At 53.4% G+C, this 25,593-nt stretch overlaps 2 protein-coding genes across 3 annotated transcripts; one reads left to right on the forward strand and one right to left on the reverse strand.

Annotated features, from left to right (window-relative positions):
- The first annotated feature begins 625 nt into the window (after positions 1 to 625).
- ITGA7 (integrin subunit alpha 7) lies at positions 626 to 22,753 on the forward strand. 2 transcript variants are annotated; one of them, XM_064284096.1, is made up of 26 exons: positions 642 to 918; positions 5,936 to 6,063; positions 6,164 to 6,243; positions 7,259 to 7,514; positions 8,024 to 8,155; positions 8,497 to 8,616; positions 9,516 to 9,723; positions 9,852 to 10,045; positions 10,655 to 10,743; positions 10,871 to 10,998; positions 11,169 to 11,264; positions 11,427 to 11,488; positions 11,625 to 11,794; positions 12,666 to 12,815; positions 13,747 to 13,862; positions 14,338 to 14,530; positions 14,616 to 14,696; positions 14,799 to 14,878; positions 14,988 to 15,062; positions 15,224 to 15,326; positions 15,836 to 16,012; positions 16,202 to 16,333; positions 18,898 to 19,011; positions 19,241 to 19,339; positions 19,423 to 19,548; positions 21,505 to 22,753. In XM_064284096.1, the coding sequence occupies exons 1-26, from the start codon at positions 713 to 715 to the stop codon at positions 21,733 to 21,735; spliced, it is 3,546 nt and encodes a 1,181-aa protein (XP_064140166.1). In that variant the 5' UTR covers positions 642 to 712; the 3' UTR covers positions 21,736 to 22,753. The 2 variants fall into 2 exon arrangements, with proteins under 2 accessions (XP_064140165.1, XP_064140166.1); XM_064284095.1 differs by lacking the exon at positions 8,024 to 8,155 and having other exon boundaries at positions 626 to 918.
- Positions 22,754 to 22,859: 106 nt separating this feature from the next.
- Positions 22,860 to 25,384, reverse strand: TMT1B (thiol methyltransferase 1B). Its single transcript, XM_003405105.3, has 2 exons — positions 24,806 to 25,384; positions 22,860 to 23,128 (listed from the first exon to the last, which is right to left on the reverse strand). The coding sequence occupies exons 1-2, from the start codon at positions 25,301 to 25,303 to the stop codon at positions 22,892 to 22,894; spliced, it is 735 nt and encodes a 244-aa protein (XP_003405153.1). The 5' UTR covers positions 25,304 to 25,384; the 3' UTR covers positions 22,860 to 22,891.
- Positions 25,385 to 25,593: the final 209 nt, after the last annotated feature.

A 25,593-nucleotide genomic window follows, 5' to 3' on the forward strand; every position in this document is an offset into this window, starting at 1 on the left:
TTCTCTGATCCCTTGAATGCTGAGGATGTGGTTAGTATTATTTGTCACTGCCGGGCTCTGGGGGGTGGGGTAGGATGGGGTGAGAAGTGGTGTGATTTGAACAGCATAAAGGGTGCTCTATGTGACCCTGGGGAGGAGGCAGGACCCAGGCCCAGAACCACTCCCCTTTCCTCTCCTGTCTTTCCAGGCTGTCCTTTAGTCTCACCCCAGGTCTCATCACTTACCCTTTTTCTTTCTGTCTTTCCTTCCCTTTCTCCGTCCCCATTCCTGGGCGCTGCCTCCACAGCTCTCCTGCAAAGGCCAGGGGAGGAGGGGGGAAAGAAGCGCTGTGCGGGGGCGGGGCGGGTGCTGGGGTACGGCTCGGGGAGCAAGGCCAGTTCCCAACCGGAGGCCGCCAGCCTGGGCAGCCTTGGCGACGCGCTCCGGCCTCCACCTGCCGCGGGAGCGAGGGGAGGGCCCGGGGCGGGGCCGGGGCGGCACCTCGGGGCGAGGAGGCGGGAGCCTTAGTGGACGCCGAGCTCCGGCCGCTGTAATCGTGGTCGCGGGTGCTGGCCCGCAGAGCGGCTGGTGGGCTGTGGCCAGGCGAAAGACTAGGAGACCTTTGAAAGAGCAGCGAAATTTCCGAGACCAGAGAGGGGCCTGGGGAGCCTTGCGGTTCGGGGCGCGCGGAAATTGCCCTGCGCTCGCGGGGCACGCGCGCAGGCTTCGCCCCATGGCCGGGACACGGGGCCACGATCCTTGGGGGGCCTCTGGGCTTTTCTACCTTCTTGGCTCTCTGCTTGCCGGAATGTTCTGCCCCGGGGCTGTTGCCTTCAATCTGGACGTGATGGGCGCCCTGCGCAAGGAGGGCGAGTCGGGTAGTCTCTTCGGCTTCTCTGTGGCCCTGCACCGACAGTTGCAGCCCCGACCCCAGAGCTGGTGAGTCATCGCACCCGCCCCGAGTCCCCATGCCGGAGCCACAGATTTTCCTCTTCAACCCCGGGCCACCTCAGCTCTCCATCTTCCAAGTCCACCAAGACTCAGGCTGCCCACAGATACCCCACACCCAACCTGGAGCCTTGCCTCGTCTGTCTTGGGTCTGGAGCTGTATTCCCAGGTCCCAAGACCCAAGGTCTTGCTTTGGGGACGAGTCGGAGAGCCAGGTTCTTGTCTTGGCAAGAACTATCTCCTTCGGCTTTTTCCCCCAACCTGCATCCTTGCTCTAGTGCCAGGGTCTCTGGCTCCTCTCCTTCTTCAGAGGGCTGAATTCCCCCAAGAAGGGAGACTGACCATTCTGTTTCTGCCTAGGCAGGAGGAGAGGGAAAGGGTAGAGAGATTTGGGGGCTATGGGAGGGATGAGGGAGCCCTGGTGGCGAAGTGATTAAGAGCTCCGCTGCTAACCAAAAGGTCGGCAGTTCAAATCCACCAGCCTCTTCTTGGAAACCATATGGGGCAGTTCTCCTGCGTCCTGTAGGGTCGCTATGAGTTGGAATTGACTCGACAGCAATGGGTTAATTATCGGCAGGATGGAGGGTCCAAAAAAAAAAAAAAAAACCAAACCCAGTGCCATCAGTCTATTCTGACTCATAGCGACCCTATAGGACAGAGTAGAACTGCCCCATAGAGTTTCCAAGAAGCGCCTGGCAGATTCAAACTGCCAACCCTTTGGTTAGCAGCTCTAACACTTAACCACTACACGACCAGGGTTTCCAGACGGAGGGTAGACTCCAGAAATAACTTCCTGCCAAAGCATTGCCATGGGTTGGAGTGAGGGCAGCAGGGCACTGGGAAACTGGGAGAGATCTGCCACTTCTGTGGCTCGAGGCCAAGACCACAGGAAAGTTGGGAGAGGCTCTGGGAGGGCTTGGCAACCTGTACTAGGTGGTTTGGTGATACATAGAGACAGGAAACAGAATCCCCAAAAGTAGTAATGGTAGCATCAGCACAGCAGGGAGAGAGATCCAGGAAGGATGCTGGCCAAGCTGTTCCCTTTCCTCCTTCTCAGGAAATTTCCAGCTCCAGGAATCTCAGCAGTGGGGGAAGGCAGGGAGGAGCGAGGGGCAAAGGACAATTCTAGTTCTTTTCTCATCAGCGTAGGACCCATGGGAGATGGACACACGTGTGTCAGGCCTGTGGCTGGTGCTGCTTTTTGTACCCTTGGTTCTAGCTACATGTACAAGTTAAAAAAAAGAGGCTAGGGGGGAAAAAAGGCTTCCCACTCCCTGAAGTCAGGGGGCTTTTTTCTCCACAGCCAGTGTCCAAGCCACATTAAGTGTCCATTACTGGGATCAATGCTATCCACTGGGACTGTCTTCTCCCCCTCCTATTGGCCTGGGGGCAGAGGGCAGGGACATGAGCTCATTTCTCCTCCCCCCACTTAGGGAGGGGGGTAACTCTGATCTTCCTTTTTCCATTTATCCCTATCGTCTGGGAGCAGGGTCAGTGTCCCAAAAACTGTGGAGGAGATAGAAAGCAACTGATTTCACTCTTCTTCAGCCTTCCATCCACTACCTCCCTCATCTCAGTCTCCCTCCCTCCCTCCCTCCCTTCCTCCCCCATCTGCCAGAGCTCCGGGACTGGAGGCCTTTTTAGGACATGCTGAACTCTCTGAGCTATTTCTAGGCAAATTCTAGGTTATTTTTAATAGCTTGGTCTCTTGTCATTTCCCCCTCCTCTCTGAAAGTGGCTCTTGATTCTGTCTTCTAGAGCCAAGCTGGGGGCATTCCCAGAGGGTCCTGACTGCCTGACTCTGCTTTAGCTCTAGAAGGCAAGGCTCTGCTGCCTGGTGGTGAGGGAGAGGCTAGGTACCCTGGTCAGCCGCTAACTTTTGAGTTGCAGTTGCCTTTCCTAGCACCCATTGCTTGAAAGACCTTCTCACTTGTTTGGACATCTCTCCATCTGGTCCCTGGATGAGACTTTGAGGTCTAACGTTTTTACTTTGTGCTGTGGTTTCAGCCTCATTTCTTTTCTTCTATGTAAAATGGAGATAAATAATTGTACTACCATACAGGGGTATCGTGGGAATTAAAAGACTTCCTAATATGTGTAAAAGGGGCCTGGGTGGCACAAGTGGCTTGCAATTGTTGCTGACTCAAAGGTTGACAGTTTGAACCCACCCAGCGGTTCTACAGAAGAAAGGCCTAGTGAACTGCTTCTGTAAAGATTACAGCCAAGAATACCCTATGGAGCAGTTCTACTCTGTAACACGCGGGGTCACCATGAGTCGAATCGACTCAATGGCAGTGAACAACAACATATGTAAAAGGCTCACAATAGTGCATGGCCCACAGTAAGTGCTGTGAGGTGTTCAAACCCCAAAACCCATTGCCGTCATAGCGACCCTACAGTGTGAGTAGTACTATAATTCCTGTTCCGTGATTGCTTTAGCACCTTGCAGCAATCCTGGATCCAAAGGCTTGGCTACAGCACCTCCGAAGCGGAGCCCGCCTTCTAGGCCAAGCATCCCCCTCAGAGGACCACCCAGATTGAGAGGGGTTAGAGAGGGACTGGACTTGGGCAGGAGCCCTGAACTTTGAGAGACTTTGAGAGGTGCAGTGGTAGTGGGCTACTCCTCACCCTCCACTTATCTGGGCTGCCAACAATTCTTTCCTTTTTACTCTGCCGTGGCTACCGCTGTGGCTACTGTCCTGTCCAGAGGCCTGGGGTGGCTGCGCTCATGGGAGGAAGCCGGGAAGGAGCGTGTGGCTGGGGCAGAGGTGGAGGGTGTGGACAGGCTGCATGTGGGAGTTCTTATTCCAGGAGGGATGGGCAGGTCTATTCTCCACCTTTCTCCACGAGAGAGGCTGGGCATATCTATGCTTTTGGCGGCTTCTTTCCTCCACGTGGATCCCTCCCCTCCTCCATGCTCTTGACCTCCAGGGGAGATGTGAGCATGGAACACTGACTGACAGCTTCTCCAGGTGCTCAGCGCACACTGGCCGGCTGAGGCTCTGGGTGTCTCTGTGAGTCCACATAAAGTCGGGTTCAGTAAACACAGCCTGATGCCTCCTACGAGGCAAGCACAAAGATGAACAAGAGAGACCCAGTGCTCCAGGAGAAGGCCATCTTTGTGTTTGGAGGGATGGGGCGCTGATGGCTTGTCTGAAGGTTGGCATTTGTTTGCCCAGGGCCTTGCCTCCTGGTTTCATTTTCTGCTCAGGGAACGCAAATGGTCTTTTTCTCTGCTTCTTTCCCTTCCTGCCTGGCGGGTCTCAGTGCTCTGGAGACCGGCTGGTCATTGAGTGTAGTGGAGCAGGCGTATTAGAGTTGAGCAGATGTGGATTTGAATCCCAGCCCTTCCACTTAATGTTTCTGAGTTCCCTCATCTGTAAGACAAGATAGGAATCCTGATCTCACAGGATTCATTGTTGTGAAGAGTCAGTGAGATAATGTATGTATTCCTGGCATCTAGCCTAGGGGCTGACCCTAGGTGCTGAATAAATATTACTTCCTTGTCTCTCCAGTATCTGACATAGGGCGGCTTGGCATGTGGTTTTTTTTCCAGATGTCGTTGAGTCAATTCTGACTCATGGCGACCCCATGTGTGTCAGAATAAAACTGTCCTTCATAGGGTTTTCAATGGCTGATTGTTTTTGGAAGTAGGTTGCCAGGCCTTTCTTCCATAGTACCTCTGGATGGACTCGAACCTCTATCCTTTCGGTTATCAACCTACCACATTAACCATTTGCAACACCCAGGGCATATACTGTGTTCTTAGTAAATAGCTGTTAAGTAATGCTGAATGTATGTTCTCTTCCCTACCACTCCCCACCCCCTTCTGTCTCTTGACACTGGCTCTGACATGGGATGACAGCTGCTAAGAGACGAGGAGGAGTTACGGGAAGGGAGAATGACTCTGTGCCCTTCCCCCCTCCACCAGGACTGGCACAGTGCCCCCACAGATGCCTGTCTGTAATATTGCCCACTACAGCTTTGAGCCTCTCCACAGGAAGGGAGATGGAGGAAAATAGTGTGGGAGAGAGACTTTGAGATCTTCCCTGCTGCCACTTTTGAGCCTCTTCTGCCAGTAGCCAGCTGTGTGTCAATCACCTCACCTCACCTCCTCCTCACTCCTGGCCTGGGGATTCAGCCCCAGGGGGCCCAGGCAGCCTCCATTCCCAGCACAGCCCTCCCCCAGGGAAGAAGCCTTGGCTGTGATCATGGAAAATTGTCCTGCCAAGAAAGTTGCAACTGGGAAAGAGTCTGAGGGGGAGGTCGGAGAGAAGACAGGGCAGGGGTGGGCTGTGGGGGGAAGAGGAGATAGTGGATGTGGGGAGGAGAAGCAAGAGGAATGGGGAAGGGGTTCAGGATGTGGGGAGAGAATGGGTTAGGCTGGGAGACAGGAAGGAAACTTGCCCCTACTTTCATGTGAGCCAGAGTGACTGATAAAATCTGGGTGACAGAGTTGCCGAGGAGTGGGGTCTTTGCCGGGTCTCCAATTGGGGGAAGCAGGCCCATATCTAGCCTCTTTTGAGGCCTCAGAAGCTGGTCCTTGAGCCACCTCGTGGTGCCAGTCTGGGCCCTGTTACTTTTGCTCTGAGCATTCTTGGCATTTCTGGCAGGGTTTCAACTGGACTGGGGTGGGGAAAGGGGGCAGGGCTTTGGGATGGGGCCAGGGAGGGGGTAGGGAAGGCCTGGTCAGGAACAGGTGCTGGGAACAGGCGGTTTTTTCAAACCAGCAGTGCTGGCTGGGCTGCTTGGGTCTATGTGTGTGTGTATGTGTGTGTGTTTCTATTGTGTGTGTTGGTCCCTCATCCAGATAGTACGTGCATATGTAATATGGGGTTTGCATGGCCAAGCGTATGAATCTGCCATTGTCCAGGACTTGGGAAAACTGACTTTTGGCCCTTCTCCTTAATCCTTGAAGACTGCTTGGTACTGAGGGATTGGACCTGGGCAGCTCTGGGGAGGTTGGAGCATTCTGCCCTCTAATGCTAGCCACTACCCCATCGTGCAGGCTGTTGGTGGGTGCTCCTCAGGCCCTGGCTCTGCCTGGGCAGCAGGCAAATCGCACTGGAGGCCTCTTCGCCTGCCCCTTGAGCCTGGAGGAGACCGACTGCTACAGAGTGGACATCGACCAGGGAGGTGCGAGCCCTGAGCGGGTGGAGTGGGGAAGCACCTGAGGAGGGGAGGAGAGCGCTTGGCCTCCTCTTTGCTCCCCTCATTCCCGGTGTCCTGCCTCCAGTTGATGTGCAAAAGGAGAGCAAGGAGAACCAGTGGCTGGGAGTCAGTGTTCGGAGCCAGGGGCCAGGGGGCAAGATTGTTGTGAGTACCGCTTCTTGTGACTGAATTCAAGGGTGGGGAGTGTGTGTGTATGGTGTGTGCATATGCACACGTGTGCTTACAGAACACAGGTTGGGCATATGGTGAGATTCCTAGCAGCTCAGGAAGATAAAAAGATGTATAAGACATGGTTCCTGTCCTTATAAATAAAAAAAAAAAAATCTTACCATCCATCTCTCCATCCATTTGTCAAACTCTTATTGAGAACCTTATTTTAAGCATCAGGCATTGTGCTAATTCCTGAGAGAGGATATATAAAGACAGGAAAACACCTGATGCCTGCCTCAGATAGCCTACAGCATAGTTACAGAGATTTTCAACCTCTCTTTTTCTCTGTCTCTGTTTCTCTCTGTATCTTTTGTAAACACGCATGAACACCCAATTTACAATACAAATCACACTGGGATGGCTTATGGTTAATGTTAGTGAGTCATTTATAGTCATCAGTCTAATAAAAGTCCAAAAGAGGAGTGGAGAGAAAAGGCTCCTGCACGTGGACTGAGGCAGGCTTTAAGAATAGGTAATGGTTGAGGGGAAAAAAAAAAAAAAATTTTTTTTTAATGGTTGGAGAGTGGAGAGGGGGAGGAAATTCACTGCAGGCCAGCTGGTGACACTCGCTTAGGTCCAGAGACAGGACCAGGCTTGGCACATTGGGGGACAGGCACATGTGGCATGATCAGGAGAGTATGCATTTTGTGTCCTGGGTTAGTGGTGCCTGTGGGTGCTCAGGCAGAATGTGGGACAAGGACTTCTTCCAGAGAGGGTCGAGGAAGTGGTGCAGATGGGATACTGGGTTATGCATGTACCTGTCCAACACTGGGGCTGGGGGGTAGTGCTCCAGTGGTGCTGGCATAGGTGTGCGTGTGTGTGTGCACATGCATGCGCACCTGCATGCACATGGGTGCCAGCCTATGTCCAATATCTGCATATGGCCAGTGTGGCTTAAGCAAGGCCCTGGCCTACGCTGGAGGAGGCCCCTCATCCCTTTCTCCCTCAGACCTGTGCACATCGATATGAGGCACGGCAGCGAGTGGACCAGATCCTGGAGACGCGCGATGTGATCGGTCGCTGCTTTGTGCTCAGCCAGGACCTCGCCATCCGTGATGAGCTGGATGGTGGGGAGTGGAAGTTCTGTGAGGGGCGCCCCCAGGGCCACGACCAATTTGGGTTCTGCCAGCAGGGCACAGCCGCCGCCTTCTCCCCCGACAGCCACTATCTCCTCTTTGGGGCCCCGGGAACTTATAACTGGAAGGGTGAGTCACTCCCCAGGGAGGGGAGGAGGGGACCCAAACCTCCCCTTGCTGCAGAGACAAGACTGGAGTAGCATGTGGCCAAGCATGACCACATGTCCACTGCCATCGAGCCCTTGGGCACTGCCAAGCCTTCCACCCTGTCACGCTAGCATACACGTGAATGGGAGTGCCTCCTCTCCTTCGCATGGCCCCGTGTTCTTCAACACGCTGGCATGAGCCCCCACCTGCACAGCTGGGCTGCCTACCCGGCTGTGCCTGCATGCTCCAGCACACAGCCCACCCCTCATCACTCCCATTCCCGTCTCTGCACGCTGTCGCTGGCCGAGCTGACACTCGGTGAGTGTGATGCCCAGTCTGGGGACCCCTAGGAAGCTTGGGCTGGGCAGGGGGTGGGAGGTGGGGGCTGAAGGGGAGAGGAGGAGCTTCCTGCGTGCTTGTCTAACTCAGTGTCTTGTCTGAGGGGTGCTCCTTGCTCCCTGCCCTGGACACTAACAGGACTGTCCTTGCAGGCACGGCCAGGGTGGAGCTCTGTGTGCAGGGCTCAGCGGACCTGGCATACCTGGACGACGGGCCCTACGAGGCGGGGGGCGAGAAGGAGCAGGACCCCCGCCTCATCCCGGTCCCTGCCAACAGCTACTTTGGTAGGGACCCCTCCCTGGCCCAGAGCCACTCTAACCCTCTGCTCCTCTCTCTTGTTCTCCTTCTCCATGCTCCCGTCCTCCTGTCTCTGTGTCTCTCTCACATGTACTCTCTGTCTCTGTCTCTGTCTCTGTCTCTGTCTCTGTCTCTGTCTCTGTCTCTGTCTCTGTCTCTGTCTCTGTCTCTGTCTCTGATTCTGATCTCTCTGGTCTCTCTCATTCCTAATTTCCACCTCTTCCTATTCTACCTTCTTCTGGCTTTTCTATCTGGCTCTGTCTCCCTACTCTGTGGCTCCTTCTCTGGATGTCCCTTCCCTGGTGTCTCCTCCCCCCACCCCTCGCAGGGTTGCTCTTTGTGACCAACATTGATAGCTCAGACCCTGACCAGCTGGTGTATAAAACTTTGGACCCTGCTGACCGGCTCCCAGGACCAGTCGGAGACTTGGCCCTGAATAGCTACTTAGGTTTGTAAGCTCCCACTCATGTCCTCCTGGGCCCTGGGGGCCTGGCCCTGGCCTCCCCTCCTACCCCAGGGAACATGTCCTCCCTTCACCCCTCACACGTGTCCAGGCAAGAGCTGGGCCCAGTGGCTGGGTCTGAGAAGAGGAGCACAGAGGGTGATGGCCTCGGGGACCGTGAGCAGGAGGAAGATCTAGGTGGAGGGAGAGGGACAGGGCTGAGGCTGTACCGGGAGGGAAGAAGATTAGACCTCCAGGGAAACTTCCTTTGAGGGATGGATGGTGGACACGTGCGGGAGAAAAATCTAGCCTTGTTGGTAAGTTCTTCTCCTTGTCTCATCTGCATCCCTTCTGCAGAAGAGGACAAAACGAGGCCTGGGAGATGTTTGGGTGAAATAAACTCTTCCCAACTCTCCATATGTTCCCCATCCCCCATGTGAAGGCTTCCTCTGCCTGCCAGGATGGTGCGGGTGGGGCAAAGAAGGTCCATTGGGTGGGATTGGGGGCCTCTAAGGTGTGGAGATGGGAGAGGACCAACCACTCTGCTGTAGTTCCCTAGGACAGGTGTGGTGAGGCCTCTGCCCCAGCTCCTGCCACCAAGCTCCCTCCACCTCCTGCCCAGCCATCCTGCCTTCTCAGCGTTGCCCCCTTCTCTCCTCCCAGTCCCTGGAACGGACTTGTTGCACTTCTTGTGCCAAACTCCAGTCTCTGGGTGCAGAAGGGCTGCTGGGCCTCAGGAGGGGCAGGAAGAGCAGTGCAGCTATGGCAGTGATAGCTTGGGGGACAACTTCTCTACCTTTTGGCTCCTGACCTGCCAGGTGGTGGGCTGGGTGGGGGTTGCTGGGACACACGCTGGCTTCTGAATCTGGCAGGGAGTACTCACCAGGAAGTCATCCCCCACCCAGGTTTCTCCATTGACTCGGGGAAGGGGCTGGTGCGTGCAGAGGAGCTGAGCTTTGTCGCAGGGGCGCCTCGTGCCAACCACAAGGGTGCTGTGGTCATTCTGCGCAAGGACAGTGCCAGCCGCCTGGTACCTGAAGTCGTATTGTCTGGGGAGCGCCTGACCTCTGGCTTTGGCTATTCACTGGCTGTGGCCGATCTCAACAATGATGGGTGAGAGTGGGCCCAGGGGAGGGGAGCCTGGGGGAGGTTGGGCCCGCGAGGTATGAGGGGCCTCTGGCATCTCCTCTGACTTCCATGGCCAGAGATAACCCACACTGACTGTATCCCTTTCTCCATAGCTGGCCAGACCTGGTAGTGGGTGCCCCCTACTTCTTTGAGCGCCAAGAAGAGCTGGGTGGTGCTGTGTATGTGTACATGAACCAGGGTGGTCACTGGGCTGATGTCTCCCCTCTTCGACTCTGCGGCTCCCCTGACTCCATGTTTGGAGTCAGTGTGGCTATCCTGGGGGACCTCAACCAAGATGGCTTCCCAGGTGTGACTGAAAACTGGAAATGCTCAGTGGAGGGAGGGAGTGGGGCAGGGGTGGGGATTGACTCAGAGGTCAGGGGATAGTCTTCTGAGGGCTCTGGGAGAGACGGAACCTGGGCTCACATTTGAGCTTCACCATTTACCAGCTGTGTGGCCTCGGACAGGTTACGTAACCTTTTTGAGCTAGAACATCCAGAGAGAGTGGCTGAGAGGATTAAAGATGATATATGTAAGGTGCAGGTTCCTGTGTCGTGCAGTTTGTGCTCTGCTGCTAATCTAAAGTTTGGCGGTTTGAATCCACTCAGTAGCACTGCGGAAGAAAGGCCTGGCAATCTGCTTCTGTAAATGTTACACCCAAGAAAACCCTATGGAGCAGTTCTACTCTGTAACACATGGGGTTGCCATGAGTTGGAATTGACTCCACGGCAGTGGGTTTTTTTTTTTTTTTTTAATATAAGGTGCCTGGGACTTAGTTGTTGTTGTGTGCCATCAAGTCGATTCAGACTTGTAGCCTCTTAATAGAATAGAAGACATACAGGACTGAGGAGAAGTTGGAGCCTGGCTCTTGTCACCCCCACCCCCAGACTGATTACCTTTTCCCCATACCCTGCAGATATCGCTGTGGGTGCTCCCTTTGATGGTGATGGAAAAGTCTTTATCTACCACGGGAGCAGCCTGGGGGTTGTTCTTACACCTTCACAGGTGAGGGGAGTGCCCTTGGGATGAGGGAACCCATGTGGGTGGGGTAAGGGGGCATAGCAGCAGAGGGCAGGGGAGGCAGAGGACGGGGGGAGTGGGGTTGGGAGAGGCTGACAGTCTGGTCTTCCAGGTGCTGGAGGGCGAGGCTGTGGGCATCAAGAGCTTCGGCTACTCCCTGTCTGGCGGCCTGGATATGGACGGGAATCATTACCCCGATCTGCTGGTGGGCTCCCTGGCTGACACTGCTGTCCTCTTTAGGTGATCCCCTCCCCCACCTCTGCCTTCTCCCTCCCTGAGGCCATTATACCTTCTCTGTGACTCTGACCCCCACTCCAGGGCCAAATCTGTTGCTGAAGACTCCTCCCATTCTCCTCTCCCAGCCTCTTGTTCTAATGTTTCCTATGCCCCTCATCCCCCTATCCTCCCAGGGCCAGACCTGTCCTCCATGTCTCCCATGAGGTCTTCATTGCTCCTCGTACCATCGACCTAGAACAGCCCAACTGTCCTGGTGGCCACTCAGTCTGGTGAGGTGGGGTCTGAGGGGAGGGCAGGGGAAGTCTCCAAGGCCCAGTTTCCTCTGGTTTTCCCCTTTTCTCTGTGGGGCTGTGGCAGGAGTGGGCAGGTGGTGGTTCGTGGTCTTGTTCTACCAGCTTTGCCTGGCTCAGGAGCCTCCTTTGCCTCCACAGTGTGGACCTAAGGGTATGTTTCAGCTACATCGCAGCCCCCAGCAGCTACAGCCCTATTGTGGGTGAGTGAGGTCCCCCTCCCACTCTGCTGGGTTTCCAGTGAGGGTAACTTGAAAACCGGAAAAGGGCACCCTGGGGACAGGGTCAGACTGGAGCACTTCCCCAGCTCACTGGCGACCCTCTCACCACACTCCACAGCCCTGAATTACATGATAGATGGAGACACAGACCGGAGGCTCCGGGGCCAGGTCCCACGGGTGACCTTCCTGAGTCGTAATCCAGATGACCCCAAACACCAGGCCTCGGGCACCGTGTGGCTGAAGCACCAGCATGACCGAGTCTGTGGAGACACCATGTTCCAGCTGCAGGTGGGCACTGACCCTTTGGTCTCCGAGGGTCATTGTCATTTCATAATCTGTTTTCCTAGATTCCTCTTAGCTTCTTCTACAACACATGCTTCTCGTAGACTTTTTTAAAAAAATTTTTATTGTGTTTTAAGTGAAAGTTTACAAATTAAGTCAATCTCTCATACAAAAATTTATATACACCTTGCTGTATACTCCTAGTTGTTCTCCCCCTAATGAGACAGCACACTCCTTCTCTCCACCCTGTATTTCCGTGTTTATTCAGCCAGCCACTGACCCCCTCTGCCCTCTCATCTCCCCTCCTCTCATCTGCCCACATAGCCTCATGTGCTTACTTGATCCAAGAAGCTCACTCTTCACCAGTATCATTTTCTATCCCATTGTCCAGTCCAATCCCTGTCTGAAAGTTGGTTTTGGGAATGGTTCCTGCCTTGGGCTCACAGAAAGTCTGAGGACCATGACCCCTGGGGTCCTTCTAGTCTCAGTCAGACCATTAAGTCTGGTCTTTTTATGAGAATTTGAGGTCTGCGTCCCACTGTTCTCCTGCTCCCTTAGGGGTTCTCTCTCATAGACTTTTGAGAAGCTGTCTTAGGGGCTTAGCTCCTCCTCACCTGCTATCTTCTTGCATCTCCTGTTGAGTTCAGTACTCCCTGGAAATGGAAATGGCAAGTTCCATTGCCAAATTTGATCCTCAAAGCTCTAAATCTTGGGTCTCCTCCTTACTCTACCCAGTCTTTCTCCATTCTGTGTTTAGTTCTCCTCCCCTGTCCTTCATCTTTGTTTCTTTCCAAGTGTCAGAATCTGCTTGGGGCTTTGGGAAGGGTTGGGGCCTTGGGATTGTTCCAGTTTTCCATGTCCACTCTCCCCTTCTCAGGAGAATGTCAAAGATAAGCTTCGGGCCATTGTGGTGACGCTGTCCTATAGTCTCCAGACCCCTCGGCTCCGGCGACAGGCTCCTGGCCAGGGGCTTCCCCCAGTGGCCCCCATCCTCAATGTCCACCAGCCCAGCACCCAGCGGGCAGAGGTGAGCATAGGTTCTGGTTTGGTCCAGGAAAAGGAGCTGGTAGGGCTAATGATCATAGTCCCTCACCATAGACCCCCATTCATAGATTTCAGAACATTTTTTGCATATTTTATCCCCCAGTTCCTCATATTTTTAGGTACGGTAATAAGCAGACACCAAAATGTAAAATGGTCCAAATTACCAAGTGTTCCTAGTCAGAGGGGACAGTGCTCCTCCATTTGATCAGAGGGGGCAGCACTTCTCCATTCAGCCATTTGATGGTGGCTCTGCCATCTTCAAACCTGGCCTCCCAGGGCCTTAAATCTTCTCCATCCCAGTTATCTAGAAGGGGGAAGGAGCATGAAGCTCCTTACATGGTTCTCCTGCCGACCTGGAGGTGGTGCTCCTCATTTCTAAACTAAACCCGAATCTAATCCCTCTCATGGCCTTCACATTCTAATCTCTGGAGTTCAGCTGCATGGCCACTCCCATGCCAGTTGTTGTTGTGTGCCATCAAGTTGATTTCCTCTCATAGTGACCGTATAGGATAGAGTAGAACTGCTCCATAGGGTTTCCTAGGCTATAATCTTTATGGGAGTAATTTTCTACTTCCCCCTCCTCCCTGCAGAGTGGCTGGTGGGTTTGACCTCTGACCTTTTGGTTAGCGGCTGAGAGCTTAACCATTGTGCTACCGGGCTCGTTACCCATGCCAGGGAGAGTGGGGAAATGTGGTTTAGCAGTGGGCTAGCCTACTAATCTCTACCATGGTAGGGTAATACTCTCATCATTTTACTGATGAGGACGCAGTTCAGAGAAGTTAGGTGACCAGCCCAATATCACACAACTAGTAAGCAGCGTATCTGAGAGCTGAACACAGGTCATTTAATCCTGTTTTACTCCACCCTCCTATATTTCTTCCTGGGAATGTTGCCCTCCTCAAATCTCTCCCCAGATCCACTTTCTGAAGCAAGGCTGTGGTGAAGACAAGATCTGCCAGAGCAACCTGCAGCTAGTCCAGGCTCGCTTCTGTTCCCGGGTCAGCGACACGGAGTTCCAGCCTCTGCCCATGTGAGGGGGTGGGGGAGCAGGTGGTGTGGGAGGGCATGAATCCAAGGAATGGAAGGAAGCCTCCTCAGGAGGACCAGGCAGAGAGGGCTAAAGGCTTGAGGGAAACTGCTGATAATTCAGACAATGGCAGGATGAAGGTCAGTGGAGGAGCCACAGGGGCTCCTCTGGAGAGGAATGACAATCCTTCACAATATGTGTGATAGCATACAGTTTACACACATCACCTTGTTTAGTCTTCACAATCCTGTGAGGTAGGAAATATTAGTCCCACTTTATAGATGGAGAACTGAGACCTAGAGAGGTTGTTACCTGCGCAAGGTAAGTAAATGGTAGAGCTGGGAGGAGAGTGGAGGTCCCCTGACTCCCAGACTGGTTCTCTTGAGGCAAGGTAGCATGCACTGGGGGAGGGAGGCTGGGAGTGGAAGAGGCTGAGGAAGGTGTTTATGTCTTAGAATGAGTGGGATCTGACCCCCAGGGATGCTGATGGGATGACAGCCCTGTTTGCACTGAGTGGGCAGCCAGTCATCGGCCTGGAGCTGAAGGTCACCAACCTGCCCTCGGACCCAGCCCAGCCCCAGGCTGATGGGGACGATGCTCACGAGGCCCTGCTCCTGGTCACTCTCCCTGCCTCTTTGGACTACTCAGGAGTCCGGGCCTTGGACCCTGCCGTGAGGACCTGGGACAGGGTGGGGTAGGGTGGGGTCTTGGGGGCTTCAGTAGTCCAAACTGACCTTTTCTCTCTCCCCGTTCCAGGAGAAGCCACTCTGCTTGTCCAATGAGAATGCTTCCCATGTCGTGTGTGAGCTGGGGAACCCCATGAAGAGAGGTGCCCAGGTTGGCATGTCTGCCCTAACCCCATCTGGTGACTCTAACCTCTGACCCCTTCCTTAAGCTACCAGCCCTCCCTGACACCATTCTATCCCACCCTTGGCCTAGGTCACCTTCTACCTTATACTTAGCACCTCAGGGATCACCATTGAGACCACAGAGCTGGACGTGGAGCTGCTGCTGGCCACGTAAGCCTGGTGGAGCCAGGGTGGGGTGAGGGGGGGCAGTTTGATTGGTATCCACCTGGAGAACTGGAGCCTGTACCCACTGCCCACGCTTGCCGTGCCCTCATGCCAGGATCAGCGAGCAGGAGCTGCATCCAGTCTCTCTTCGGGCCCGGGTCTTCATTGAGCTGCCCCTGTCCATCACTGGGTAAGCCCTGCCCAAGTGGGGACCTCCACTGGAGGGGAGGCGGGGCATCACCACTTCCAAGCCCTGGCCCAGGCTTGGCCTTTCCTGGCTTTACCCTCCTGGCCTTCCATTCAGCCAGGCCCTAGGCCTCCTCAGCCCCTGTTTTGACACTTTCACATCAGGGTGGCCATTCCCCAGCAACTCTTCTTCTCCGGTGTGGTGAGGGGCGAGAGTGCCATGAGGTCTGAGCGTGATGTGGGCAGCAAGGTCAAGTATGAGGTCACGGTAAGTGTCCTGGCATGTGACCCCTCCATGGTCACCCTCCCTCTGGGCACAGAGGAGAGGCTGGGACATGTCTCAAGGTCCGGGGCTCTTCTACCATATAGCAGGTTGGTGGTCCAGTGTGTTCATGGCCCCCACCTTCCACCTGGACCTTGGTGGTGGGCAGTGCTGGGGCCTCAAATGGCCCTGACTGGCCCTCTCACCCTGCTGGTCTGGGAAGGCCATGGGAACTCAGGGAAACTTCTCTGCTGAAGGCCTCAGCTGGGGATGTGGAACATGGGGGGAGGGTTAATGTCTCCCCCCAGAACTCTGCCTGTGTTTGGCTGAGGCCTGCCAATGACACATTCAGGTTTTCCTATATTTGGCAGGAGGAGGGAATGGTGCCTGGTAGGGTCCAGGATCCTGAGTCTTTGTTAAAATTATGTCTCTTGAAGCCCTTCCCTCAGCCCTTGTTCCCCATCTCTGCCCTCTGGGACCTGAGTTCCCCTCTTCACACTCCCTCATGTCCACAGGTCTCCAACCAAGGCCAGTCGCTCAACACTCTGGGCTCTGCCTTCCTCAACATTATGTGGCCCCACGAGATTGCCAATGGGAAGTGGCTGCTGTACCCTGTACGGGTGGAGCTGGAGGGCGGGCAGGGGCCCGGGCAGAAGGGGTTCTGTTCCCCGAGGCCCAATATCCTCCACCTGGTAAGGCTTAGGCAGGGCGGGCTGCTATATAGGAGGGTGGAGGGGGTCAGACGTTGGGAAGGATGTCTTGGTCTTGGGGCTGGGGGTAGTGTGTGTTTGTGAGGACCTGCAGGAAGACGTGGGAGGAGATGTGATCTTGGATTGCTGCGTTTAGAGGGACACTCACTGGCTGTACCTGCCTACATCCAGGATGTGTACAGCTGGGACAGGAGGCGGCGGGAGCTGGGGCAGCCTGAGCAGCAGGAGCCACGTGAGCAGCCGGAGCCTAGCGCATCCTGGTGGCCAGTGTCCTCTGCTGAGAAGATGAAAAACATCACCCTGGTGAGTGCAGGGCAACCATGGTGGCTGCCAGATGGAGGTGTGTGGTGATGTGATGGAGGATGCCCTGGGGAGCCTGGAGCCTCAGGGTGGTGGGTTTCCAGGGAGGGTGGCTTGTCAAGAGGTGTGATGGTCAAACCTAGGGCAAGTTCGTGAGACAGTTCTCATTACGACATTTGGAAGGGAAGCATCTGTGAAGCAGCTGCCAGTGCCCAGATCCTCCCGTGTCCCCCAGGTGCTCACTTCAGAGCAGGGCATTTGACCTAAAGCCAGTTAGTTAGCCAAGTGATCAATTCTCCATACGTTCATATCAAACATAAATGTTATATTTTATGGGGATAGCATAGTTTTGGCCACCTTCGAGATCGGTGTTATTCTTTTGAATAAGGAAACCTGCTGCATCCAAATAATGTCAAAAACACTTTAAGTCTTTTAAAGTTCTAATAATTAAAATTATGGTATATCATATATGATCATTAGGTCTATTCCTTTTGAGGAGCTTTGCCTTCCTTGCTTCTGTTTACTTTGCATATTTTGTTCCTTAAATGGATTTACTGGATAAATTAGCACATGCTCTCTGCTTCTCTTCTAGGATGGCATGGCGCTGGCAGCGAGGGTGTGGTGGGGACGTACATTAGGGGAGCATTCGGCCTGGTTGTGAGGGGGTGAATCCCAGTTGTGGAAGGGTGGGCAATCGAGTCAAGGAGTTGAAGAGACTGTTTGCAGAAACTCAGGGGAATGGAAGCAGCTGGGCCAGATGTGTCACCATCTGTCTGGGATGGAGCTCCACTGTACCTGGTTCCCTCCCCAGGGCCCTCAGCCTCCTCACTTCCCTGAGAGCATGGCATGAGGCAAAAACTAAGTGTACTAGTTTCCTAGGACTTCTGTAACCGAGCACCACAAACTGGATGGCTTCTAAGAACAGAAATTTATTGTCTCACACTTCTGGAGGCTGGAAGTATGAAATCAAGGTGTTGCTGTGTTGATTCTTTCTGAGGGCTCTGAGGGAGAATCTATTCCATGCCTCTCTCCTAGCTTGTGGTGACAGCCTGTGATACTTGGCGTTCCTTGACTTGTAGATGCATGCTTCTGTCCTAACATGGCTGTCTTCCCTCTCTGTATCTATCTCTGTGTCTCTTCTCTTTTATAAGGGGACTGTTCATATTGGATTAGGACATACCCTACGCCAGTATGACCTCATATTAATTTAACTGATAACATCTTCAAAGACCCTATTTCTAAACAAGGTCATGTTCACAGGTACCAGGAGTTAGGACTTCAGCATACCTTTTTGTGGGACACAATTCAATCTACAACACTCAGGGGCTTCTGGAGTAGTGTGAACTTCTGTAATTGCTATTCCCTGTCACATGGGTAGTCACACCTTCCCCATACGACTCACTTCCTCTGAAAGGCCTCCTTTTCAAATAAGAAGTTTGAAATGGATTTTTTTTTTTACCTAAAATTAAGGCAGAAGGCCTTGTTCTTAGACAAATTGGCTAAATAAAGACTCTGGAATTGCTCAAGAGTGGCAAAACAAAAGATGTCTTAAAGAATTCAAACACTCTCAGAGCAGCATTCTTCTGCATGTGGACTGTGGTAAGTGTGATGAATATAATATGACTTTTAGGAAATGGGCCATTAGGTGGTGATTGGGCCAAATGGATGTTGGTCAGGCCCGGGAAGAACAGGGTCTGAGTGCCCTGTCCCCCCAGCAGCTCCTGGGGCAGCCTCTTCCTCCTTTAGTGAGTCTGGGCTTAGTGCAGGAGTGTGGCTTTGCTGAATGTGGACCTGGGTTCAAATATCTGCTCCATCATTTACTAGCTTTGCTAGCTGTGTGACCTGGGGCAGGTCACCTGGCCTCTTTGAGTTTCTTCATTTGAACTATGAGGAAGATAATAATATGCACAGTCCCTCGGTGGGACAAATGGTTAATGCCCTTAGCTGCTAAACAAAAGGCTGGAGGCTCGAGTTCACCCAGAGGTGCCTTGGGAGAAAGACCTGGTGATTTACTCCTGAAAAATCAGCCATTGAAAACCCTATGGAGCATGGTTCTACTCTGACATACACAGGGTCACCATGAGTTCAGATTGACTCTGTGTCAACTGGTTAATAATATGCACCTTGCAGGACTGTTGCAAAGCTTAAATAAATGCTTGACAGATAGTAGGTGCTCAATAAATAGAACCATCATGAGATACTCTAAGCATCAATTAGGGAAGCTACTTTATCTGCTGCTGTAAAGGAGGAAGACTCCTCTCCCGCCATCCACTTCAAAGCCAAATAGCCCAGATTGGGGTAGGCTACTAGTTTGGATTATCCAGGTAGACCACAAGGTTAATTTGGGAAGACTTCCTGGAGGAGGGGAGTTTAAGGTCAGGTAAGGAAAGTGGAAGAGGTATGAGTGAGGAGCAAGGGGGAAAGGGATCCAAGATGTGGGTGCTCATGGAAGGATTGCATAAAGGCTCTGTGTCTGGGTGAGCATGTTTGTGAGGGTGCCAGGCCCTGGGGCAGACTCAGTGGGGAGGGGTGGAGCAGCTCAGCGCCCTGCCTGTCCTTGTCCCCAGGACTGCGCCCGAGGCACAGCTAACTGCATAGTGTTCAGCTGCCCGCTCTACAGCTTTGACCGCGTGGCTGTGCTGCGAGTCTGGGGCCGCCTCTGGAACAGCACCTTCCTGGAGGTGAGGGCTCTGCTGGGACCCCAGGCTGGACTTCCTCTTCCACAACTGCCCCTGCAGGACTCACTCCTCCTTCGCCCCCTCTCTGTCCGAATGCAGCACATCCTTAACCCAAGGAGGCAGAAACACCCTCTGTGTAGGACGCCATTCCACTTAAAATTTCAGGAGCTGGATGGAAGGGAGGGGGACATGGGGACAGTTAGGAGGAGGGTCTTCTTCCTTCTTCCCTTAGGAGTACTCAACTGTGAAATCCCTGGAAGTGATTGTCCGGGCCAACATCACGGTGAAGTCCTCCATCAAGAACTTGCTGCTTAAAGATGCCTCCACAGTGGTGAGCTGCAGGCCTGGGGTGGTGGGGGCGCTTTTCTCTCTTGCTCCCTCCTGATTTTGCTCCACTAATCCCTTGATCCTCAGATTCCAGTGATGGTGTATTTGGACCCGATGGCCGTGGTGGCAGAAGGAGTCCCCTGGTGGGTCATCCTCTTGGCTGTACTGGCTGGGCTGTTGGTGCTGGCACTGCTGGTGCTGCTGATGTGGAAGGTGAGGCCTGGGGAGGGTGGGTCAGTGGGGGCTGGGATTCCTTGTTAGGCAGGTGGCTCCTCCACCTACTCACTCATTTATTCAGCAAATATGTGTGAGTACTTACTCTGCATGTACCAGGAACTCTACCTGGCCCTGGAAGTTTCAAAGATACATCAGATGCAGGTCTTGTCCTCAGGGATTTTACAGTCTAGTGGGCAAGATGAGCTTTGTAGTCAAGGACTAAGAGTTGCCAAGAGCTGAGAAAGCGTAGTGGGAGCTCAGAGGATGGAAAGACTGAGAGAAGCTGCCCTGGAGCTGGGTCTTGGAGGAAGATGAGGTGGTAGGATTTGGAGGTGTGGGGATGGGATTGATGGGGTCTGAGCCTTCCAGAAGGACCATGGAGGTAGAGAAGCATGGTCTGATTTAACTAGATAAGGCCAACAAGTATGGAGAACTACTGCCGCCGGGTCTGAACTTGAACCATCACATATGTGGAGTCATTCTTGTACACATTGACCTGCATACAGAATCACACTCACAACGTAAAAGCTCACACACGCACATGTCAGTTCAGAGGATCACATACACCACCGGGGCTCATACCCAGAACCACATGCCACGTCTGAGGCTGGACATGGAACCATGCATGTCCTTGGGGCCAGATAGAGCCCTCCCTTCCCTCCAGACACCTACTCCTTGGGACCAGTCACAGATCAAGAACACACCTTGATGAGTCATCAGTGGACCAGGCTTCTGGAGTAGCACCCAAATTGTTGGGAACCTGGCCAGTTTAGGGGAGATTAAGATTTCATGAAACTGGCCCTAGGATCCCTGCTTCCTGCCCCCATAGAGGGGAAATGGACACAGATGAAGGCCCCCATTTTTCCTCAATCTTCCCATCTTCTGCCTGTTTTGCCCCCTTTCCCCTTGATATCCCAGTGTGGTTTCTTCCATCGGAGCAGCCAGAGCTCATCTTTTCCCACCAGTTTTCACCGGGCCCGTCTGGCCATGCAGCCCTCAGCTGTGGAAGGCAGGGGTCCAGGGACTGTGGGGTAACTGTTGTGTGCATGCACATGTGTGCGTGTGCAAATACCTGTGTGCATGTGTGGATATGTATGTGTGAGTATAAATAGAGCTCCCATCATTCAGGGGTCATGAATGTGCAAGGCGAAGAAATGAGGATGGTGTGGGTCCCAGGACCTGGGGTGGGAGGTTATTACTTTTAAGGAGGGAAATTATAAGGGTGAGTATATACATGCACAGAGGGTTGGATGGACCTATAGAGTGTGAGCATGTGGGAGTGTGGGAGGTGCTGTGCATGGCTTTCCTGTGGGCATGAGTGTGCAGAGATGATTGTGCAAGGAGATGCTATGCAGGAGTCTGAGCATGTAGGAGCCTTGGCAGTCCTGGTGTGAGCGTGCAAGGGGCACATTTCCACCTTGGAACGTAAGGGCCAGCATGTTCGTTACTTAAGGAAGGGCCAGACTACCATGTTCATGGATGAGCGGGCCCTGCCGTAGGGGGGTTGCTACCTAGCGTATGAGTGTACAGGGTGTGTGATTGTGTGTAACTTTAGAAGAATCATTCCAGAGGATGCAGGGACCTAGGAAGCTATTTTCTTCTTCAGATCTCGTTTGTGTTCTGAGGGAGGCTGTTGGGTCTCTTAAAAGCTTTAGGGTCAGAGGTCCTGATGTTCTACCTTCAACTCCCTCTTCCAGAGACCAAGGAAGATGTCCTTGGTCCTGCATCTTGGGCCCCCTTCCTGGTCTCTGAATGTGAATGAGAACCAAGGATCCAGCACTGATGGTGGGCGCTGCGCACTCACTGGTTGCTGTCTAGCTTGTCCCCTTTCTGCTGCAGTTGGTTCTTTCTGTGCCAGGGATGGTGAGGGCAAGGGGCTGTGCTCTGCTGGCCATCTCCTCCAGACGCCTCAGCCCTGCTGGCCATTCATGGTCTGGCCTGGTATCCTTACAGATGGGATTCTTCAAGCGGGCTCGGTACCCTGAGGCAACAGTGCCCCAGTACCATGCGGTGAAGATCCCACGGGAAGATCGGCAGCAGTTCAAGGAGGAGAAGACAGGCACCATCCTGAGGAACAACTGGGGCAGCCCCCGGAGGGAAGGCCCTGATGCACACCCCATCCTGGCTGCGGATGGGCGCCCTGAGCTGGGCCCTGACAGGCATCCTGTGCCAGCCACTGCCTAGTTTCCTTTGTCCCAGCCTGGCCTGTGGGTCCCCTCCACCCTTCCCCTAGTGATGGCTTCTTGGGATAAAGAGGGTAGAGTGGGTTGCTGGTGTCGCAGGAGGATTTGGCAGAATCTGCTTCCTCAGGGCCGTGGGCCTCTCCTCACGCCCCACTAAGATCACCCCCCGCACTTCCCCTGGAATGCTGTGCAGTGAGAGGGGATAAATCAGGGATGGGGCTGTGGGGTAGAGTGAGAAGGGCAGGAATGTCCTGACTCAAAGGTGGGAGAAGGGACCTCCCTCTCCCATTCACCCTGTATAACAGGACCCCAGGAACCTGTCTCCCTCAAAGTGCCTTAGCTTAGAAGACCAGGGCTGACTCAGGGGCTCCTCCGTCCCTACTTCCCCCCTCCTCTGACCTTAGTTTGCTGCATCAGCCTAGTGGGTTTTGTCTATTTATTAAAGAAACATTTGAGGACAAAAACCTTTGGCTTCTTTACTGAGTTCTGCTCCCTCATCCTGAGGTCTCCAGGGGAGGCCTGATTCTTTCCAGTATCGCCATAATTCAGATGCAGGTACTACAGGGGAGGATGGGTCAGGTGGTCTGACAGGGACGATACACCATGACTTTCAGGACCAGTTCCTAGAGGCGCATGGGTGTGACAGCTGAAGGAGGGAGGGGGACTTTACCATGGAAGTAAGGGAAAGGGAGGGGAGCTGGCCCAGTGGGTGGATGTATAAAAGTTGGGAAATCCGGTCCAGAAATTGGCAGTTAAGGACATGACAGGGTATAGCTGCTCTCTCTCTCTCCGGTCAGGGTAGGAATAGAGCTTTTTCACTGTGGAAGGAGAGACTGCAGTTAGAGATTCCCACTGGCGGAGGTGGGAGAGAGAGGAATTAGAGGAAAATCCTGGTGGTTTAGTGGTTAAGAGCTACGGCTGCTAACCAAAAGGTTGGCATTTCAAATCCACCAGCCACCCCTTGGAAACCCTATGGGGCAGTTCTACTCTGTCCTATAGGGTCACTATGAGTCAGCAGTGGTTTTTTTTTTTTTTTTTTTTGGTTTAGTGTGAATGGCTTGCCTCTGCCTAGATCTGCGCAATAAAAGATAGACTTGGCCGGTGGGTGGGATTATTCTGATTGGGAGCAGGGGAGGGAGTGAGTGGCCACCTGGGGGTTATTTCACAGCCTTCCCCATGATGTGGGGCCCAACAGGTAACCACTTGATGGGAGGGGGTTGTTGCTCCATTTGGAGTTCAGAGAACTGGGCGCTCTCCAGGTCTTTCCAGGTCTCTCGGGTGAGGCAGCATCCATCCCCAATGTGTTTCCAGGTGGGCTCTAAAACTTGCTGCCACATTAAGGCCCAGCTTCCAAGCGGCTCAGCCACATGCTCCCAGAAAAAGAGCACTCCTCCCTGGGAGGGAGGAGAGAGTGTCACCTGTCTGCTCCATTCCACTCCTGCCCTCCAACCTCACCTCCACCCCACTGAGCAAGCATAGTCAAACCTCTTGGTGAAGTGGAAGTTCTTGGTCTGGGACTTTATGGAGCAACCTGTGCTGCTTCTGACCTGCTGACTTTTTCTGCATTGCCTGGCTCCTGTTCTCCCACCCAAAGTCCTTGTAAAGAACATTACGTGACTGAGTGGGATGGCTGGTGAGAGATCTCTCTTAAAAAGAGGAGGGACAACATAGCTGAGGGAAATGGAAAAATAGGAGCAGATGTCTCTGTATGCAGAGATATACACTCTCACCTCTGTCCCAAGACTCAGATGTATACATCCAGCTGCTCTCTGGACATATCAGTGAACACCCTGGCAAGCATCCCAGGGAAACCTTGGACCTGACTCCTGACTAAAGCTGGGTTCTTCAAGCCCTTCTCTCCCTACTGGAATCTTCCCAGGTGATCTCATCCACCCCCAGGCTCTGAATTTACCAACCATAAGCTGGTGACTTCCAAATCCATATCTCCAGGAAACATCTTCCTGAGTTCTAACTGCCGATTTGGCTTTTCTGCTTGGGTGTCTCAGTGCAGTATCTGAGTGGTGCGAATGATTAAGTGCTCCACTGCTAACCAAAAAGTTAGTAGTTGAAACCCACCCAGAGGTACTGTGGTGACTTGATGGCAACTTTTTTTTTTTTTGGTCTCAGTGGCATCTCAGACCTAACAAGTCTAAAATAGGTTTCTCCCCAGTCTTCCCCATCTCAACAAACCACACTTTAACCCACTGCCTTTCTCCAGTTGTTTATGCCAGAATCCTGGAAACCACCCTAAACTCCTTTCTCTCCATACCCAGGTCAAAATCTTTTGGGTTCTACTTTCCCTAATATATCTATCTAGAACACTCTTTTATTTCCCTTCACTCCTTCACATTCGCTTTTAGTCCCTCAGACTTCAATTTAAACATCACTTCCTTCAGGAGGCTTTTCTGGCCCTCCTCCCCCTGCCCCTCACTGCATTAGGTGGCGCTCCTAATTGCTTTCTTCTGCCCAATCAAGACACTGGCCATATTTCCTATTCACTAGCAGATGGTGGTGGAGTGGGGTGTCTACTGGGTGAAAACAGCAAATTCTCTATCCTTGGTGCCCTGAGGGACCCTGGTGGCACAAGCGGTTTGCAATTGGCTGCTAACCTAAAGGTTGGCTGTTCAAGCCCACCTAGTGGCTCCATGGTTGAAAGCCCTGGCAAACTGCTTCCATAATGATTACAGCCAACAAAACCCTATGGAGCAGATCTATTCTGTCACTTGTGGGCGCACCATGAACTTGATTTGACTTGATGGCAACGGATTTGGCTTTTGGTTTTAGTAGGGTGCCCTGAGGAGTCCCTAGGAGGTGCAAACAGTTAATGAGTTTGCTGCTAACATAAGGGTTGGCGGTTTGAGTTCACCCAGAGGCACTTCAAAAGAAAGGCCGGGTAATCTTCTGAAAAATCAGTCATTGAAAACCCTATGGAGCACAGTTCTACTCTGACACACATGGGGTTGCCCTGAGTTGGAATCAACTCCATGGAAACTGGTTTTTGGGTACTCTGAAGACTGGGATGGCCCATGCTGTTTGCCTGCCCCACACCCATACTCTTCCCATCAGCTCACCGGCCTCAGCACTCTGTGGACCTCTTGCAAGACCTTCTTTGGGCTGTCCACAGAACACAGCACCAGGGTGCAGACCACCACATCCATAGAGCCATCAGCCAGTTGTCTCATGTCCTCTCCGGAAGCCACCACAAACTGCTCATATTCGAGGTGCTTGTTCTCAGCCATGCTCTTTCTCAGGAACTTCTCAAAGTGGGGGTTTGGGTCCAGGCAGGTGATCCTGCAGCCAAATGGGTAGAACCCAAAGTTGGCCCCGGTGCCACAGCCCAGCTCCAGCAGGGCCACCTTCCCAGAGGGCCCTGCAAATTTCTTGATCTGGCTAAAGAGCTCCCGCTTCTTGTTCTCCACTTTGCGGTTGGTCTGGACGGTCAGCACAGCCATCAAGTAAGGGAAGTAGGTTTTGCACAGAGGCTGCCAGTAGCCCAGTAATGCCAAGACGTGCAAAGGCAGGGTCAGGAGCAGCACCAGCAGCTGCAGGAGTCGGATGAAGGCATTCATGGCAGACCAGCTCTGAGTGGTGCTTCTGTGGGCACTGGCCTTTTCTTTCTGCCCAGCCTTAGCAGACTCCTCGCCTCCCCTCCCACCGTGTGATAGGACTTTGCCCCCTGACTCCTGGTTGGCAATTTCCTCCTTATCAGGGCCGAGCTGGTGTCTGAAATTCCTCCAGAGGGCGCAGGTCTCACCGCCCCACAGGCTTTTCAATTGATTTTATGTGAATGAAGGGACAGGTCATGCCAGTGTATCCTGAGTTCTGGTGCACTATGCCCAGCCGAAAAGGGTGGGGTATG

This window comes from Loxodonta africana, chromosome 4, assembly GCF_030014295.1.
Source record: "Loxodonta africana isolate mLoxAfr1 chromosome 4, mLoxAfr1.hap2, whole genome shotgun sequence".
NCBI classification, from domain to species: domain Eukaryota; kingdom Metazoa; phylum Chordata; class Mammalia; order Proboscidea; family Elephantidae; genus Loxodonta; species Loxodonta africana.

Bases quoted from the DNA above. Each gene is read 5' to 3' on its own strand.
- ITGA7 (XM_064284096.1), top strand. From the start codon at position 713: ATGGCCGGGACACGGGGCCACGATCCTTGGGGGGCCTCTGGGCTTTTC. The intron at 7,515-8,023 runs GTGAGTCACTCC...CTGTCCTTGCAG, and splicing joins GGGAACTTATAACTGGAAGG to GCACGGCCAGGGTGGAGCTC. The intron at 8,617-9,515 runs GTTTGTAAGCTC...TCCCCCACCCAG, and splicing joins GGCCCTGAATAGCTACTTAG to GTTTCTCCATTGACTCGGGG.
- TMT1B (XM_003405105.3), bottom strand. From the start codon at position 25,303: ATGAATGCCTTCATCCGACTCCTGCAGCTGCTGGTGCTGCTCCTGACC. The intron at 23,129-24,805 runs GTGAGCTGATGG...CCTCCCTCCCAG, and splicing joins TCCACAGAGTGCTGAGGCCG to GGAGGAGTGCTCTTTTTCTG.